The sequence below is a fragment of the Trametes versicolor genome, assembly GCF_000271585.1.
Source record: "Trametes versicolor FP-101664 SS1 unplaced genomic scaffold TRAVEscaffold_1, whole genome shotgun sequence".
In the NCBI taxonomy this organism is placed as follows: domain Eukaryota; kingdom Fungi; phylum Basidiomycota; class Agaricomycetes; order Polyporales; family Polyporaceae; genus Trametes; species Trametes versicolor.
Window position 1 is genome coordinate 280931 of NW_007360321.1, and position 14904 is coordinate 295834.

Consider the following 14904-nt stretch of genomic DNA (forward strand, 5'->3'; position numbering starts at 1 on the left):
TTTGGACTCAGCAGGACTCTACACCGTTGTCTGAGGTCGTACAGGGCGGCCGACGTCTCGAGCTCGTAGCACGCTACGACGATGGCGAACCGGGGATCGTTCGCGCCATAAACGTTGATCCGGCGGGGAGGGGTGCTGGGGCCCCGCATGCGGGGTAAACGACCGATCACATGCGCGACTGACATCAGTGGAGAAACGGCAGCAGGAAGATTGATTCCACGGCGAACGCGGGGGGTCCACGGGACCACGCACGGACGCGACCGCACGCGCAAACTTGTGTGCGAACATCACTCGCCCGGACCGCCATGCTGCCCTTGCGGTCCGCGCCAGCTTCGCGCTGCGCGCCCTGACCAGCCGACGAGAACCTTTTCCCGCGGAATCGGGGGGACAAAGGCGGGCGCGCGTGCGGGCGTACTATAAGATGGAGGTGCTTCTCGAGGGTGGGCCCCGTGAGCCCCTGCTTCCCTCGCTCTACGCACCGCACACGCCGCCGTCCGCCCGCGACGATGGGGATTCCGACAAATCACAAGGCCATCCTTTTGGCTACCTTCATCGCGTTCGGCGGGTTCCTCTTCGGATACGACATTGGAGTCATCTCAGTACGTGTCTCGTCTGTCTATGGAGTCCCTCGCGCTCATGCAATGTCCTTCAGGGATGTCTTATCATGCCCGACTTCGTTGGGCGGTTCGGAGAGGTCGGGTCTGACGGCGTCGCAGTACTATCAAGCTCGCGACAGTCCATAATCACGTCTCTCCTCTCAGCGGGGTGCGTTCTCTAGCCTTGTATCTGTCCGCTTGAACTCACCCGATATACAATCCAGCACGTTTGTCGGTGCGATCGCCCAGGCCTTCACCTCCGACCGCTTCGGTCGTCGCGGTTCCATCCTCATCTGGTCTGGCATCTTCACCATCGGCACCGCCATCCAGACCGCGACCATCCGCTCGATTGTACAAATCACCGTTGGCCGCTTCATTGCGGGTCTCGGAGTGGGAGCACTGTCAGGTACGTCGACGTCCCTAGCTGTGTCACGGCGAGTACCAACGATCTTCCTATTTTAGCTATCGTTCCTCTCTATAACGGAGAGACCGCGCCAAAAGCGATGCGTGGAATGCTGCTCGTCTTGTACCAGCTGCAAATTATCATGGGGTAAGCATCCGTGTGAGATCGCTGATGTATACGCCGCTCACCTCGCCGACCAGCATCTTCCTGAGCTACATCATCGACCTTGGGACCCACACCATCAACGGCCCCGCTTCCTGGAGAATCCCCGTCGGACTCCAGATGCTCTGGGGCTTCATCCTCTTGTCGGGTATCTTCTTCCTGCCCGAGTCTCCGTACGTCCTCACTCGAGTTCGCGTCTCCTGTTTATGCCTAACCTCATACGTTCATCAGCCGTCATCTTCTCGGTACGGGCAGGGCAGACGAAGCTCGCCGCGTCGTGGCGGAGCTTAACAGCCTACCTGTGGACGACCCAGTCGTAATCGAGACCATCGAGGAGCTCGAATTCGGCATCCGCGCGGAGAACGACGGCGGCAAGGCGACCTGGCTTGAGTGCTTCTCGACGCGCAACCAGCTGTGGAAGCGTACGATCAACGGCATGATGTTGCAGTTCATTCAGCAGCTGAACGGCCAGAACTTCTACTGTATGCGCTCCCTTACACGTTGGCTGAACCTAGATCTGACGAGCCCGGTCCCCAGACTACTACGGCGACACGTTCTTCAAGAGCGCAGGCACGAAGTAAGTTATAAAATCATGTGCCCGCGTCCATTCTTTCTTAACCATCTCGTACTAGCCTCGACCCCTACTCTATCCAAGCGATCCTTGGCGGAATCTCAGTCGTCGGCACGGTTCCCGCGTTGTACCTTATCGAGGCCTGGGGACGTCGAAACGTGAGCTCCTTTGAAGCTATCATACCCTTAGACTTCCACTAACGCCCTTCCCCTAGTCTCTTCTCACCGGCTCGATCATGGAGGGCGTCTGCGCGCTCATCGCCGGTCTCGTCGGCCACTTCCTGCTCGCGCCGGCGGGCACACCTGCCGACCAGCTCACGGCGCGCAACAAGCAGGGCGGCGACACGCTCATCGCCTTCGCCGTCCTGCACGTCTTCTCGTTCTCCGTCTTCTGGGGGCCCACGCCGTGGGTGTACCTCGGCGAGAGCTTCCCGCTGCGCGTCCGCCCGAAAGCGATCGCCCTCGGCAGCGCGACCAGTAAGTCTTCTCCATCCGTGTGCACGGCGATGATGTGGGCGGAACGCTTACGCCGCGCCTCTGCACAGACTGGCTGTGGAACTTCCTGCTCAGCTTCTTCGCGCCGCGCATCGCGGAGAAGATCGGGCCGCTCATCCTGCTCATCTTCTTCGGCATGCTCGTCTTCGGCTACGTCTACGTCTATCTGTTCATCCCTGAGACGAAGGGCCTCAGCCTGGAGGAGGTCGACGAGATGTACCGCTCGGGCGTGAAGCCGTGGAACTCGCCGAGCTGGCGTCCGAGCGAGAAGCACATACACGACAAGGGCGACACGACGACGGAGGTGCGCGAGGTGAAGGAGAAGGACGAGGAGAGCGTATGAGGCCCAGGGCGGCGTCGACGTCCGCGTTGACGAGCTGTTCACGAACTGTTATTCCCCTGCACGACACGTTACCCTTTGGATTTCACGCATGTTGTATTAACAGTAGCTTTCGAAATCGCATTTGTACCTTTCGCGCTTGCTGGTCGTGTGATACAAAGGCTGCATGAAAGTAAGTACAGTCCGATCACGAACGAGAAGGCTTCGAAGCTTCATGAGTAACAAGTCCAGTGCATAGATGGGCTGGAGGCAGTCGTACAGTAGTACTGAGGCTACCGTGTGCGCCGCACTGGTGCCCTCCATCAATCTTCGACTGGGCAGACGTAGAGAGGCATTTGAGCCCCGCGTTCGCGCTCTCCCTCGACGATAGGCACCCGGAACCCAGCGGGAAGGTGTACGATCTCCGGCTGATCGTCGAGAAGCGTGAACCTGAAGTTTTCGACCAGCTCGACCAGCATTGCTTGCATTACGATGATGCTGTGAAGCCATATATGAGCAATTTGCGTCCATCCATGCGCGGGACACGAGCTGAAGGAACGTACGCGAATCTCCAGCTGTAGAACGTGACGGGAACTGTGTCAGCGAACGCGTGAAGCGCGCCGTCACGAACTCACCCTATGCACCCTTGCAGACCGGCGCTGAACGTCATAAGGTTGGACGTCATCCCGACGAATGTCTCGTCCGTCTTTCCGCGCTCGAGGAACCTGTGAGGGTTGAACGTGTCCGCGTCGGTTCCCCACACTTGCGGCAGTCTGGGCACGGAAGACAAGGTCACAAGTCTTGGCAGTACACTATCAGCGGCGAACTCACCGATTATACGCTTGGATAGAAATCATAAGCTCGGTACCCTTCGGAACGTAGACCTCATGCGTAGCCGCGCCCGAAATCGTAACGATAGGGTACGCGAGTGGTATAACTTCGTCTCTGGAGGTGACGCGGAGCAGTGCATATATGGCGGGGTTCAGGCGGAGGCCCTCCTTGATCGCCGCCCCCACGAATGACATCGCGTCTAGGTCGCTCATAGAGAAGGCGCTTTCTCCGCGTTCGATAATGAGGGCGCGAGCTGCTTTGATTTCCGCACGCATCTTCTCCTGATACTCAGGACACTTTGCAAGTTCGTAGAGCAACCACGAGAGCGCCAATGTGGTGGTGTCATTTCCTGACTTCTAATGAGCCTCGAATGCAGCTGGGACTTCAAAGGAGACGTATTGTAAACCTACCGGCAAGTAGTAAGGTGACCATCATGGAGATCATCTCTGGATCGCTCAGACGGCCGCTGGGATTTTCAGATGCATTAGCTCTCACTGTAACGACCACAAATTGATCAGGTTACGGGCGACTCCGGAGAAGAGGGAAAGACGTGACCCACCGAGGATGTTCATAACATCACGCTTGTTATCCTCTGTCCCGTGGAGTAATGCGGCGCTCTTCTCTTCGATCAACTTCTGCGAGTATTCATTGAGGGTGTCCAGCGATCGGCGAAAGTGAATGTACCGCCTCATAGGCAAGTGCCTCATGAGGCGCAGCAATGGCACCGGGAGGTAGCGACAAACCCAGCCTAACAGTAGTACGAATACTGATGGGTTAGGGATAGACTTCGTACTGCAGCAGCCCAGGATGAGCAAGAGACCACGGTCTGCGCTTAGCGAACGGTGAGAACACGTACAACATATCCTTGAAGTCTTGTGCGACTGCATGGAGCGACTCATGGGCCAAAGTCCCGGGATCTATATCAAAAGCAGCTACGGTAAGGACTGTTAGTCAGCCTACCGCGATTCAACGTCCGTGGGCGGTGACACAACTCACCTTTCCCTATTATATTCAACGAACAGCGAGAGATCCATTGGTGCACGTCCAGTCTCTGCCCTCCCTTAGGGCGCATCTGCAGGAGGCTGTTCCACTTGTCGCTGAGCTGCGTCGCGCCTTCCATCAGGCGCAGCTTATCTAGAGTTACTGTGCACACACTTACATCCTGGGCGGCACATTGGAAGAGTGGGAGAAAGGAACGAAGTTGACCCGCACTGAACGCTGGGTTCATGATCTTACGGATTCGTGCGTGGTCGTGGCCTGCCGTCGATGATATGTAACTAGCTTCCCGCCACCACACCGCAGTTCAACGTACCGGTGGCGGTCAGAATTCCGTCTCCGTTGATCTCGCGGGAGATCTGCTGCATGAAAACAGCCTTAGGGAAGTGATATCCAGACTTATGGTGTATGTACTGTAGCGCCTATGATGCATGCGTTAGAGATCAAGCTCGAGAGACGACTGCTGGATGTGCTCGCCTTGGGGTCTGCGATGACCAGTTGATCCTCCTGATGTGAGTATTTCAATTTGAATGTTCGCATGCGCTAGGATAGATGCGGGGAGACTAGCTCACCCCGAAACAACCCTTTAGTTTCCATACGGCGCCGAACTCCTGTAGCCACTGCTTCTCCAGCAGTCCCACCTGAGATTGTGACTGGACCATCCTTTGATGACCTTGTGAAAGTCTTGTTAAGCTGGTGTTACGCTGATAATTGATGCAACTCACCTAGTGCGAAACACGGGGAAGCAGGGCCACGAATATTCCTCAGCCTTGGCCCGGTGATAATTAGGCGGCATACTCTAAATATGAAGAGTGTCCCGAGGGCGATGGCGATGGCGATGACAACGAGGAAAGGGGCGTAGCACCACATCCGTCAGGCGGCCTGGCTCGAAGTTTGTGTCCGTAAGAAGAGTGCGGACGGAGTGCAAGTTGCGCGTCGCAAAGTCTCCGGAGTGGAGAAGGGAAAACCTGGCGTCCTTTTTATACCAAACATCCGTGATGGTTTGTCCGATAAACGGGAGCAGACCGCTGCGCTGTGGCGCTGCCAGCAGCATAACTGTATACCTCGAAATTGTGGGTCGCAGCAGCCATTGCGCGGCCCCTAAGCAGGTCGTGCATGTACGTTGCATCTGGCACTCGTACCCGTAGTATTGTCGCTGTGGATGTTGGGGATACTGGTGAATTCCAACTACTAATTTCATCTCGAGAAGAGCTTACCAGTATGAACAGCTCGATACGGTCCCATAGAGCCGCGCGCGAAAGGACCGCCAATAAACTCGACCAGGACGCCTATCGACGACTCCGGCTCCGAGGAGTCGGAGGGCGTCCATCGTTCATGCACTATGGGCGAGCCGCGCAAACCTTATGGCCGTTTCAACGGATCCGCGAGGATAGCTCAGTAAGCACCCAACAGCGTGAATAATGCTGGATTTTACCAGACTAGCCATGCCGATACGTTCCGCATCCCAGGAGATGGTGGGAGGAGGAACAAGCCTGAGCGTTGAGCGCTTGAGCAGGCACGCTTGCTGCCGTGCGGACGGCCCGGTAGGATCTGAGATCTGAGATCGTGGAGTTGGCGCCTGTGGTCCTGTGCAGGACCGTCAAGCTCATCATGATCCTACACTCCGACTCACTTCCCCTACCACCATGCGGCTTCTTGACACCCTCTCTCCAGATATTCTCGCTCGCATCTGCTTGTTCTGCAGTGGTGAGAAGGGCGGGCTGCTCTCCCTGGCAACGACATGCCGCACATTATCTGCAATCGCGCTCCAGACCCTTTGGCACACACTGATATCTCCTTCCCCTCTATTCCTGACATTGCCGGAACACTTGGTCGTGCGTCGCGAGAGAGAGACTGTTAATGCTTGGCATACCGAGACATGGATTCTGGTACGTGCTCACTCCTGCCTTACGACTCGCTCATATTCACATCAGCACGGGCATACTCATAAGCATCCCGCTCGCTCGAGCTTCTTTCACTCCGACCTCGAGCGGTTCTACTACTACGCTTCACTCGTCCAGTCGCTCCAGATGCCTGATTACCCGTCTGCCAACCTCTGTGACTTTGTAGTCTCATCAGAGATATGGACTCTCCTCAGAGACGCAGATTCCAAACCTATATGTCCCAACCTTCGCCACGTAACCCTTAGGGAGGGTTGGCACATTTACATTCAAGATCCCATTCCTATCCGCCCCTTTCTCAGCCCGAGTGTACAATATCTCTCTATCCGTCTCCACCATTACCGGCAACAGGTGCCGGACGGCGTAGAGACGGGATCCTCCGCCGCAGTTCTCGAATTCAAAGACCTGCTCACCAATCTCCCGCTCATCTGTCCTGATTTGCGCAAGTTGAATATCAAGACTCCCCTCTCCTTATATTTTCAGGAAGCCGTTTTGCAAACCGTGCAAGGACTATCGAGCCTCACATCCTTTCAATCGGACGGTATTCCCCTCCCCCCGATGGGTGTTGCAGCGCTATCCTCTCTGCCAAACCTGACCATCGCCAAAATATCTCTGCGAGCTGCAGACTACACAGCTCAGCTCATGGCACAAACCCCGCCTTCTACCGTCTCCTTCCCCACTCTCCGAGAACTTGACATCGAAGCGGACACCGCCGAATGTGTGGCGGCGCTGCTCGGTTGGTCTATCGTAGACCCTCCAAAACTAACTCACCTTTGGGTCCAGGCCACCCTTACGCCCAAGGACACCCCGGCACAATTTCTAACTATCACGACTGCTATATCCACAACGCGTTGCCGCTACACGCTGGAACAGATCGCTCTTTTCACGGACATCCCGTGGGTCAATGGTCACAACCCCTGGGTTGACGATCTCCCCCCTTCCACCGTCGCGCCTCTCTACAACCTCTCTCAACTCACCTGTCTTCGCATAAAAGGGTAGTGCCACGTCGCGTTTGACGACGCTGCCCTCGCTAAGATGGCACACGCCTGGCCCCGCCTGACCATCCTCTCCATATGCCAAGAGCACCTCCGGTCGGAGACGGACGGGGTCACTCTGGCTGCTCTGCGCGACCTCGTAGAGCAGCGCCCCGCGCTTACGGAACTCGACGTCGCGCTCGCACCCATCAAGCGCGGCGACTGCGAAGAGGTCATCGCGCGGCCTCTCCACACCAGGGCCGAGCGGGATGGCCACATCCTCGGACCGCTGCAGGAATGCCGTCTCTGCACCATCGGTATCGGCGCACCCTGGCTGGAAAGGGAGGATGTCGCGGCTGTAGCTGCGGCGCTGAACGCCATCTTTCCTCACCTAACTGGCATCATTCATGATGGGGTCGGCCCAGTGCGCTCCATATGGTGGGGGATGGAGAAGCGACTTGCCATGTTTCGCAAGGTGCGGGAGCAGGAGCGGAAGTATGCTCTAGGGCAAACCCGGTATCATACGTCTTAAACACACCATGTACATGTACTATGAAGTTGTCCTCTTGCGTTGTTACGCTTGCGCCCGCATGCGTCCTGAGATTGTCTAGGTGTCCTTGGCCATTGGGCACAGCAAGTCGACGGCGGCACGGCTCTGCCGGATCCGGAGACTCGTAAAGTGGCCCTGGCGCTTATGTCGCGAAACTTGCCCGCTTTTCTCGGACTCGACTCTCCCTCGCTCTCCCATCTCACTCACTCCGGGCTCCGTTTCTCGCTCGGCTCTGCCTCTACCGTCCTCTAGATTGGCTAAATACTTGGCTCTCTGAGCTGCATATGATCATCGCTTACTTACTGCGAACACCTCGAGCTAGCTCGCTGTCAAGATCATTCACGACCATAATGTCCCGCCGCTCCCAACCTCCCACTCCGGAATCCTCTCCTCGGATAGCCAAGAAGCCGAGGCTGGAATATCCTCCTCTGACCGCTGAGGACTACAAAAATGGATTGATGCTTGCTCCGATGGTCAGGTCAGGCGCATGTGAGGACGCACCTGGAACTGCCGCCGCGGTCTGATACTGACTGGCCTTGTAGTGCTAACTCGTCTCTACTCCCTCAAACATGGAGCGAAGCTCGTCTGGGGACCCGAGACCGTTGACAAGGCCATACTGCACACCACGCGCGTGGTTGATCGTACGTCGCACTCCATACGCCCTCGCATTCTTACCGAGCACTCCTCTAGCCGTCACCGGCGTGATCTCGTACCATGGCAAGTCAAAACCCGTCTTCACCACCCACCCCATCGAAAAGCCCTTCCTCATCTACCAAATCGGCTCCGCCGACCCCGCGCTCGCCGTCGAGGCCGCGAAGATGGTCATGAACGACGTCTCCGGCTTTGACCTCAACTGCGGCTGCCCGAAGCCCTTCTCCACGCACTCCGGCATGGGCGCCGCGCTGCTCACGAACCCGGACCTTCTCTGCTCTATCCTCACCGCCCTCCGCGAAGCCGTACCCCCAGAAATCACAATATCCGCTAAGATCCGGCTGCTGCCCTCGCAGGAGGACACGCTCAAGCTCGTGGAGCGCATCATTAACACCGGGGTCACGGCGCTCACGGTGCACTGTCGGACGCGGAACCAGCGGATGAAGGAGAAGGCGACGATTGAGCGGCTCCGCGAGATCGTGCAGTTCGTGGAGCGCATGGACAAGGGCGTCGCCGTCATCGAGAACGGCGACTGCCTGGGGTACGAGGACTCGAAGCGTGTGCGGCAAATAACAGGTGCGTCACTTTCGTCTTACCCTGTTACCTGTGTATGTACTGACGCTATGTTTGTAGGGGCACATTCCGCAATGATCGCGACGGCGGCGGAGCAGAACCCCACATGTTTCTCGCCAACACCTCTGAAGGACCTCGAGACGACCTTCGTCCCCGCCTACATCCGCTTGGTACGCGCGAGCGCCCCACTCTCCTCCGACCGTCCACTGACTCGACCGTCCACTGACTCCGCGTGCAGGGCAAGTTCCTGAATAATCACTGGTCCTCGACCAAGTTCTGCTCGACCCAGTTCCGCGGAATCCACGAGAGCTCGTCGCGGAACGACCTCAAGACGCTGCGCGAGGCGATCGTGCGCGCGAAGGGCTACGCCGACCTCGACACCGTCGTCGCGCCATGGACAGGCGAGCAGGAGTGGGCTGAGATTGTGAACGCGATCGAGAAGCGTGTGGGGCAGCGCGCGCCCCCGCACCCGCTCGAGGACGTCGCGGCGCTTCGCACTGCCGCGCCAGTCGCGACGGTCGACGGCGAGGTAGAGGAGACCGTGGTTCCGGCTGTTATGCCAGCAGCAGATGCGGTATCACTATTGGGTTTGGACGTGCCTCCGCCGGCGAGCCAGACAATGGGTGTTACCGTTTAGCACCTCCGCGATATCATGTATCCATTTTCACCATTACACGAGTGAGCATAATAGCTAGATGATACTGGGCAACTACAGAGTCATCTCGGAGGCGTATATGTATGCATCACACCTGATGCGAATTGCGTACCGAACGAGCACTCTCTTGGGCGTATTTCCGCTCCTGCTCCCGCACCTTGCGAAACACGGCCAATACGTTCTCAATCCCGCACCATCTGGAGCGCGTCATGCCACGCTCGTCAGAAAACACGTCAGTCAGATGGGGAAAGATTGCATTGAGCGCCGCAGCCACGGCCACGACCTCCTCCGCACCCAGTGCGGGCGCGCCGATACCGATAGAAGAGAGACGGCAGACCTCCCGCAGTCCGAGCGTGTCCCCGTCCCATTTGGCCCTGGTAAAGAGAGGCCGCGCGAGGACATCCTCGCAGTCGCCACGCTTTATGGACGCGAGAGCAATGTCCAGCTCCTCGAGCGCGGGGCAGTGCTGCACGAGGTCGAGCAGAGCAGCCAGAGTCACCCCGTCCGTCTCCGACTGGAGGGACTCTTGGCATATGGAGAGGACGGTCAGGCGGGGCCAGGCGCGCGCCATCTTAGCAAGGGCAGCGTCGTCAAACGCGATGTTGCAGTACCCTACTATGCGAAAACAAGTGAGACGAGGGAGGTCGCAGAGAGGCGCGACGGTGGAAGGGGGGAGATCGTCGACCTCAGGATCGTTACCACGGATCCAGGGGATGTGCGTGGAGAGAATGATCTGTTCCAGCGTGTAGCGGCAGCGCATTAGGGATATAGCGGTCGTGATAGAAAGGAATTGGGCCGGGATGTTCTCGTGTGTAAGGGTGGCCCGGACCGAAAGTTGAGTCAGTCGTGGGGGGTCAACAGCAGACCAACCGAGCAGCGCCACCACACATGCAGCGGAGTCCGCTGTAATTTCAAGTTCTCGGAGAGTGGGGAAGGAGACGGTAGAAGGCGGGGTTTGTGTCGTGCGAGGAGCTGTGTAGTCTGCAGCTCGCAGAGATATTTTGGCGATGGTCAGGTTTGGGAGAGAGGATAGCGCTGCAACACCCATCGGGGAGAGGGGAATACCGTCCGATCGAAAGATTGTGAGGCTCGAAAGTCCTTGCACGGTATGTAAAACGGCATCCTGAAAATATAAGGAGGGGGGAGTCTTGATATTCAACTTGCGCAAATCAGGACAGATGAGCGGGAGATTGGTGAGCAGGTCTTTGAATTCGAGAACTGCGGCGGAGGAGCCCGTCTCTACGCCGTCCGGCACCTGTTGCCGATAATGGTGGAGAATGATAGAGAGATATTGTACACTCGGGCTGAGAAAGGGGCGGATAGGAATGGGATCTTGAACATAAATGCGCCAATCCTCGCTGAGGGTTACATGGCGAAGGTTGGGAAATATAGGTTTTGAATCTGCGTCTCTGAAGAGACTCCATATCTCTGATGAGACTACGAAGTCACAGTGTTTGGCGGATGAGAGCTCAGGCATCTGGGGCGACTGGACGAGTGAAGCGTAGTAGTAGAACCGCTCGAGGTCGGAGTGAAAGAAGCTCGAGCGAGCGGGATGCTTATGAGTATGCCCGTGCTGATGTGAATATGAGCGAGTCGTAAGGCAGGAGTGAGCACGTACCAGGATCCATGTCTCGGTATGCCAAGCATTAACAGTCTCTCTCTCGCGACGCACGACCAAGTGTTCCGGCAATGTCAGGAATAGAGGGGAAGGAGATATCAGTGTGTGCCAAAGGGTCTGGAGCGCGATTGCAGATAAGGCGCGGCATGTCGTTGCCAGGGAGAGCAGCCCGCCCTTCTCACCACTGCAGAACGAGCAGATGCGAGCGAGAATGTCTGGAGAGAGGGTGTCAAGAAGCGGCATGGTGGTGGGGGAAGTGAGCTCGACGGTGCTGCACACTGCACAGGGCTGGTCGGCCGTCTCAGATAATGGCGTCACTGATGGAGGGGGAGAAGCTGTCAAGGACGCCTGAAAGCGGACGGAAGAGAGCGTCTGACAGGGGGGATCGGCGCGTTCTGGTCGAATGGTCGTGGGAACGCGCCCTGCCAGCGCCCTTCTGCTTCTTCCCGCCCCATTTGCCTATCTCGTACTACTCCAGCTCTCTACCTGTCGCCGCCGCCTGTCCCCCGACATATACCTAAATAACAGCTGCTGTCAACGATAACCCCTTACCTGGAATTCCGGAACATCACCCACGCTCCGCACCGCTCTCCTGGGAGAGCGGGGATCCGCAGAAGGAGCGTACACGACTCCGTCACATCATTTCTGCCCCCTCACGCTTCTGCGCGCCCATGCGGTGCGCCTCGTCGACGACAAAAGTAGGATGCTCGAGCTCGACAATGCTGCTCGAGCGGCGTATCATTCGTCGCTCTCCATGCGCAACGCGGCCCCTCGTGCCCCGTCTGCACAGACCAGGCAGACAACAGCCATTTTGGTATGTCCTCACCCCGTTCCACTTTGCGTAAATGCGCCCAATCCGCTCAGATGATGGGTGTTGTTAAACCCGGACTGACACTGTCAGAATTTATGTCTGATTCCGCTCCCCAGTTCCACGCTGACCAGTTTCTTTCAGACACATATTTGCCGTTTGATACATCCCCACAACTTCGCCGGGCGGATGAGCAACGCCGCAAACGGTGGTTGTATGCCTCCAGGCAAGGCCACGTCGCAACGGTCCCATTCGACATCTCTGAATACTCGTATTGCTGAACACGCACCATTCATGGGGCTGCGGGGAGCGCTCGAAGCCCAAGAGATGCTCGCGGCGTGGTATGTCCTCCTTCTCTTGTGGATGATTCTGTGCCAACCTGACTGTTTCAGCTCCCGCACGCTGCACGCTGCACACACAACGTACGACACTGCACCTGGCGGCAGAATTCTCTGTGTCCACCTCGGGCCTGCCCCAGGGTCATTGGCACGCCCAGATTTACGCGCAAGTCCCTACTGGCCCCAGCGACTCTTGCTGCTGTCCCTACCCGCTCACTCCTTGTCGTTCCTTCCTCGCTTTTTCCGCCTTCACCCTGGGCCTCGGTATCCCTCGTTTCGCTACTGGTATCTCTGTCTCTGTCTCGCCCTCGCCCTCGCCCTCGCCCTCGCCCTCGCCCTCGCCCTCGCCCTCGCCCTTGCCCTCGCCCTTGCCCTTGCCCTTGCCCTTGCCCTTGCCCGCGCTCTCATCCTCGCCCTCAGCCTCGCCTTCACTCCCGACCTACCTCAACAGGTTTTCCCTCCCACTTCCTGGTGTTGTGATGCCCAAGGGACTACACCTCTGCGAGTCCCCGGATCCTCCCCTGGCGCATGGTCAAGCCGAGCCTCCTGCCGTCGTCCCTCAAAGTGGTGAGGGTATAGGATGGGACGTTCGTCGACTTGATGTTACTGTGAGTCGCATTTTTGTCGTTTCTCTGTCTGCGCTTACATCCCATTCCAGTGCAACCTCAAGCAGCTTTATTGCAGTGATCCCCAGCGCCGTCAAATCGAACATCTCCACGCTGAGGGCAGCATCTTTAAGGCTTCGTATTCAGCAACGTCCCAGAAGCAGGGCCTGGAGCTCCTTGCACGAGAGAAGCTCGACCAAGCGTCTCTCGATCAACTGGAGAGCCGATGGAGTATAGCATGGGGGGACAGGTGGTATCGTAAGGGAACACGCAACCACGCGCGCCGGGTTCTGTATCAATGGTAGTTACATTTTTATATCAACGTCGCTTTTGAATGTGCAGCTCAATATATGCACAACCCCTTGTGTTGCAAGTGTCTGCGGGTATGACACGCAAGCCCGCCAAAAGGGCAAGGCAAAGAAGACCGCGCCTGCAGCAGATCAACCAGACTCGACGGAGTGGACTCGACGGGCACCATACGAGTACACCGCTTGCCTCGCGCATGCCGAGGTCACCTTCGTTGAAGAAACAGGCGAAGTCATCCGCGTCATAGGGTATTTTGGGCACAACGATATGTGCAAGGAGTCCATGCTTGTTCGATTCCCTGCCGTACCGCTTGCGCCCCACGTCGTGGAGATTGCGTTGCTGCAGTTGCGCGGAGGTGCAGAGTGCGTGCTATACTACTATATATATATATATATTTATTGTGTCCCTCAACCGTCGGATGTGCCATACAGTGTCGCCCAGATCCGCAACAGGAACATGGAGATGTTCTCCCGACAACTATATCGTGGCCAGCGCGATGTCGACCCCATGCAACAGAACATGCGCTACGAGCTCCAGACGAGCGACTTCAGTCGGCTCTACCGACAACACTATCGTGCAGACTACAACATCGACGTATCCATCCCTCCTGAATACAACGTCGACAACTGGTTAGACCCAACAAGCCCACACTACAAACGTGACATCGCAGACTCCATATTCCACTACGCAGCAAGAGCCGAGAATGAGGAACGCTTCAAGGTCTGCATCGCCACACCCGAGATGCGCACCGCGGCCTGGAAGTATTGTCACCAGAAGCAGCTCGTTTTGGACGGCACATTTGGGGTTTGCACCTCAAAACTTCTCCTCTGGATAGCTATGGGGGTCGACGAGGCTCATCACGGAGTACCTGTCGCCATGTTTCTGTTCTCCGCTCCATCCGGGAACCGTGCGACACATGCTGGCTATGACACCGAGATACTCACTGAGATCCTCGGAAGCTGGAGAGATTGGATGGGTAAAAGCCCGGACGAGGCGAACATCCCATTCGAACCCTTTGTAGCAATGACAGACACCGACCAGAAGGAGCGCGGCGCCCTGCTGAACCTCTGGCCAAACATAATACTCCTCCTGTGCAAGTTTCACGTCCGACAATGTTGGAAGAACAAGCGCAATTCGCTGTACAACAAGCAAGCCCCCCACTGGCGATCGTACCTCGAAAGTCGTGCACAAACTCTCGAAGAAGCGTAAGATATTCTTGAATTTTCCCAGCGCCCTTGAGTCAGTCTCATCTTAGTTTTCTTAGCCTCCTGCAGACTGTTGCCCATGAAGTTGCGGTCACACTGCTCGCCGATGAAGAGGAGACCTTGCATGCAATAGCGACTGCTGACGCAGCGGGGGGCAAGGCCAGCCAGGCAGGCTTGTCATACCTCGAATACCTGCGCTCACAGTGGATGCCCGTACCGATGTGGACAGGGTGGTCACGGAGGGGTCGAGAGAACGCGGCGAAGCGGATGGGAATATCAGTGGACGAAGTCCTTCCGACAACGAACCATCTTGAGGCATTCAACGGGAGCCTCAAACGAAACCATCTC

At 57.2% G+C, this 14904-nt stretch overlaps 7 protein-coding genes across 7 annotated transcripts; 5 read left to right on the forward strand and 2 right to left on the reverse strand.

The window, feature by feature from the left end:
* Nucleotides 1-159: 159 nt before the first annotated feature.
* TRAVEDRAFT_138035 (general substrate transporter) lies at nt 160-2703 on the forward strand. Its single transcript, XM_008034340.1, has 10 exons — nt 160-599; nt 653-765; nt 821-1002; nt 1059-1146; nt 1200-1334; nt 1393-1643; nt 1699-1738; nt 1794-1890; nt 1947-2208; nt 2277-2703. Exons 1-10 carry the CDS (start codon nt 507-509, stop codon nt 2567-2569), a joined length of 1554 nt encoding a protein of 517 aa, XP_008032531.1. The 5' UTR covers nt 160-506; the 3' UTR covers nt 2570-2703.
* A 165-nt stretch (nt 2704-2868) lies between these two features.
* Nucleotides 2869-4794, reverse strand: TRAVEDRAFT_111800 (cytochrome P450; the record flags this gene model as incomplete). The annotated part of the gene is made up of 10 exons (XM_008034341.1): nt 2869-3043; nt 3109-3120; nt 3181-3318; nt 3377-3725; nt 3787-3870; nt 3936-4168; nt 4233-4308; nt 4373-4478; nt 4536-4633; nt 4689-4794. Coding segments are annotated over 10 exons (1377 nt in total), but the record flags the coding sequence as incomplete, so codon positions are not given.
* A 1608-nt stretch (nt 4795-6402) lies between these two features.
* Nucleotides 6403-7272, forward strand: TRAVEDRAFT_41202 (uncharacterized protein; the record flags this gene model as incomplete). The annotated part of the gene is made up of 1 exon (XM_008033862.1): nt 6403-7272. One exon carries the CDS (start codon nt 6403-6405, stop codon nt 7270-7272), a length of 870 nt encoding a protein of 289 aa, XP_008032053.1.
* Nucleotides 7273-7308: 36 nt separating this feature from the next.
* Nucleotides 7309-7779, forward strand: TRAVEDRAFT_41203 (uncharacterized protein; the record flags this gene model as incomplete). Its single annotated transcript, XM_008033863.1, has 1 exon — nt 7309-7779. The coding sequence occupies one exon, from the start codon at nt 7309-7311 to the stop codon at nt 7777-7779; it is 471 nt and encodes a 156-aa protein (XP_008032054.1).
* A 368-nt stretch (nt 7780-8147) lies between these two features.
* TRAVEDRAFT_138039 (FMN-linked oxidoreductase) lies at nt 8148-9725 on the forward strand (the record flags this gene model as incomplete). The annotated part of the gene is made up of 5 exons (XM_008034342.1): nt 8148-8286; nt 8340-8438; nt 8488-9024; nt 9082-9191; nt 9260-9725. 5 exons carry the CDS (start codon nt 8148-8150, stop codon nt 9656-9658), a joined length of 1284 nt encoding a protein of 427 aa, XP_008032533.1. The 3' UTR covers nt 9659-9725.
* Nucleotides 9726-9764: 39 nt separating this feature from the next.
* Nucleotides 9765-11537, reverse strand: TRAVEDRAFT_41205 (uncharacterized protein; the record flags this gene model as incomplete). The annotated part of the gene is made up of 2 exons (XM_008033864.1): nt 9765-11249; nt 11295-11537. The coding sequence occupies 2 exons, from the start codon at nt 11535-11537 to the stop codon at nt 9765-9767; spliced, it is 1728 nt and encodes a 575-aa protein (XP_008032055.1).
* Nucleotides 11538-13528: 1991 nt separating this feature from the next.
* On the forward strand, nt 13529-14904 carry TRAVEDRAFT_97696 (uncharacterized protein; the record flags this gene model as incomplete). The annotated part of the gene is made up of 3 exons (XM_008034343.1): nt 13529-13713; nt 13783-14556; nt 14616-14904. Coding segments are annotated over 3 exons (1248 nt in total), but the record flags the coding sequence as incomplete, so codon positions are not given.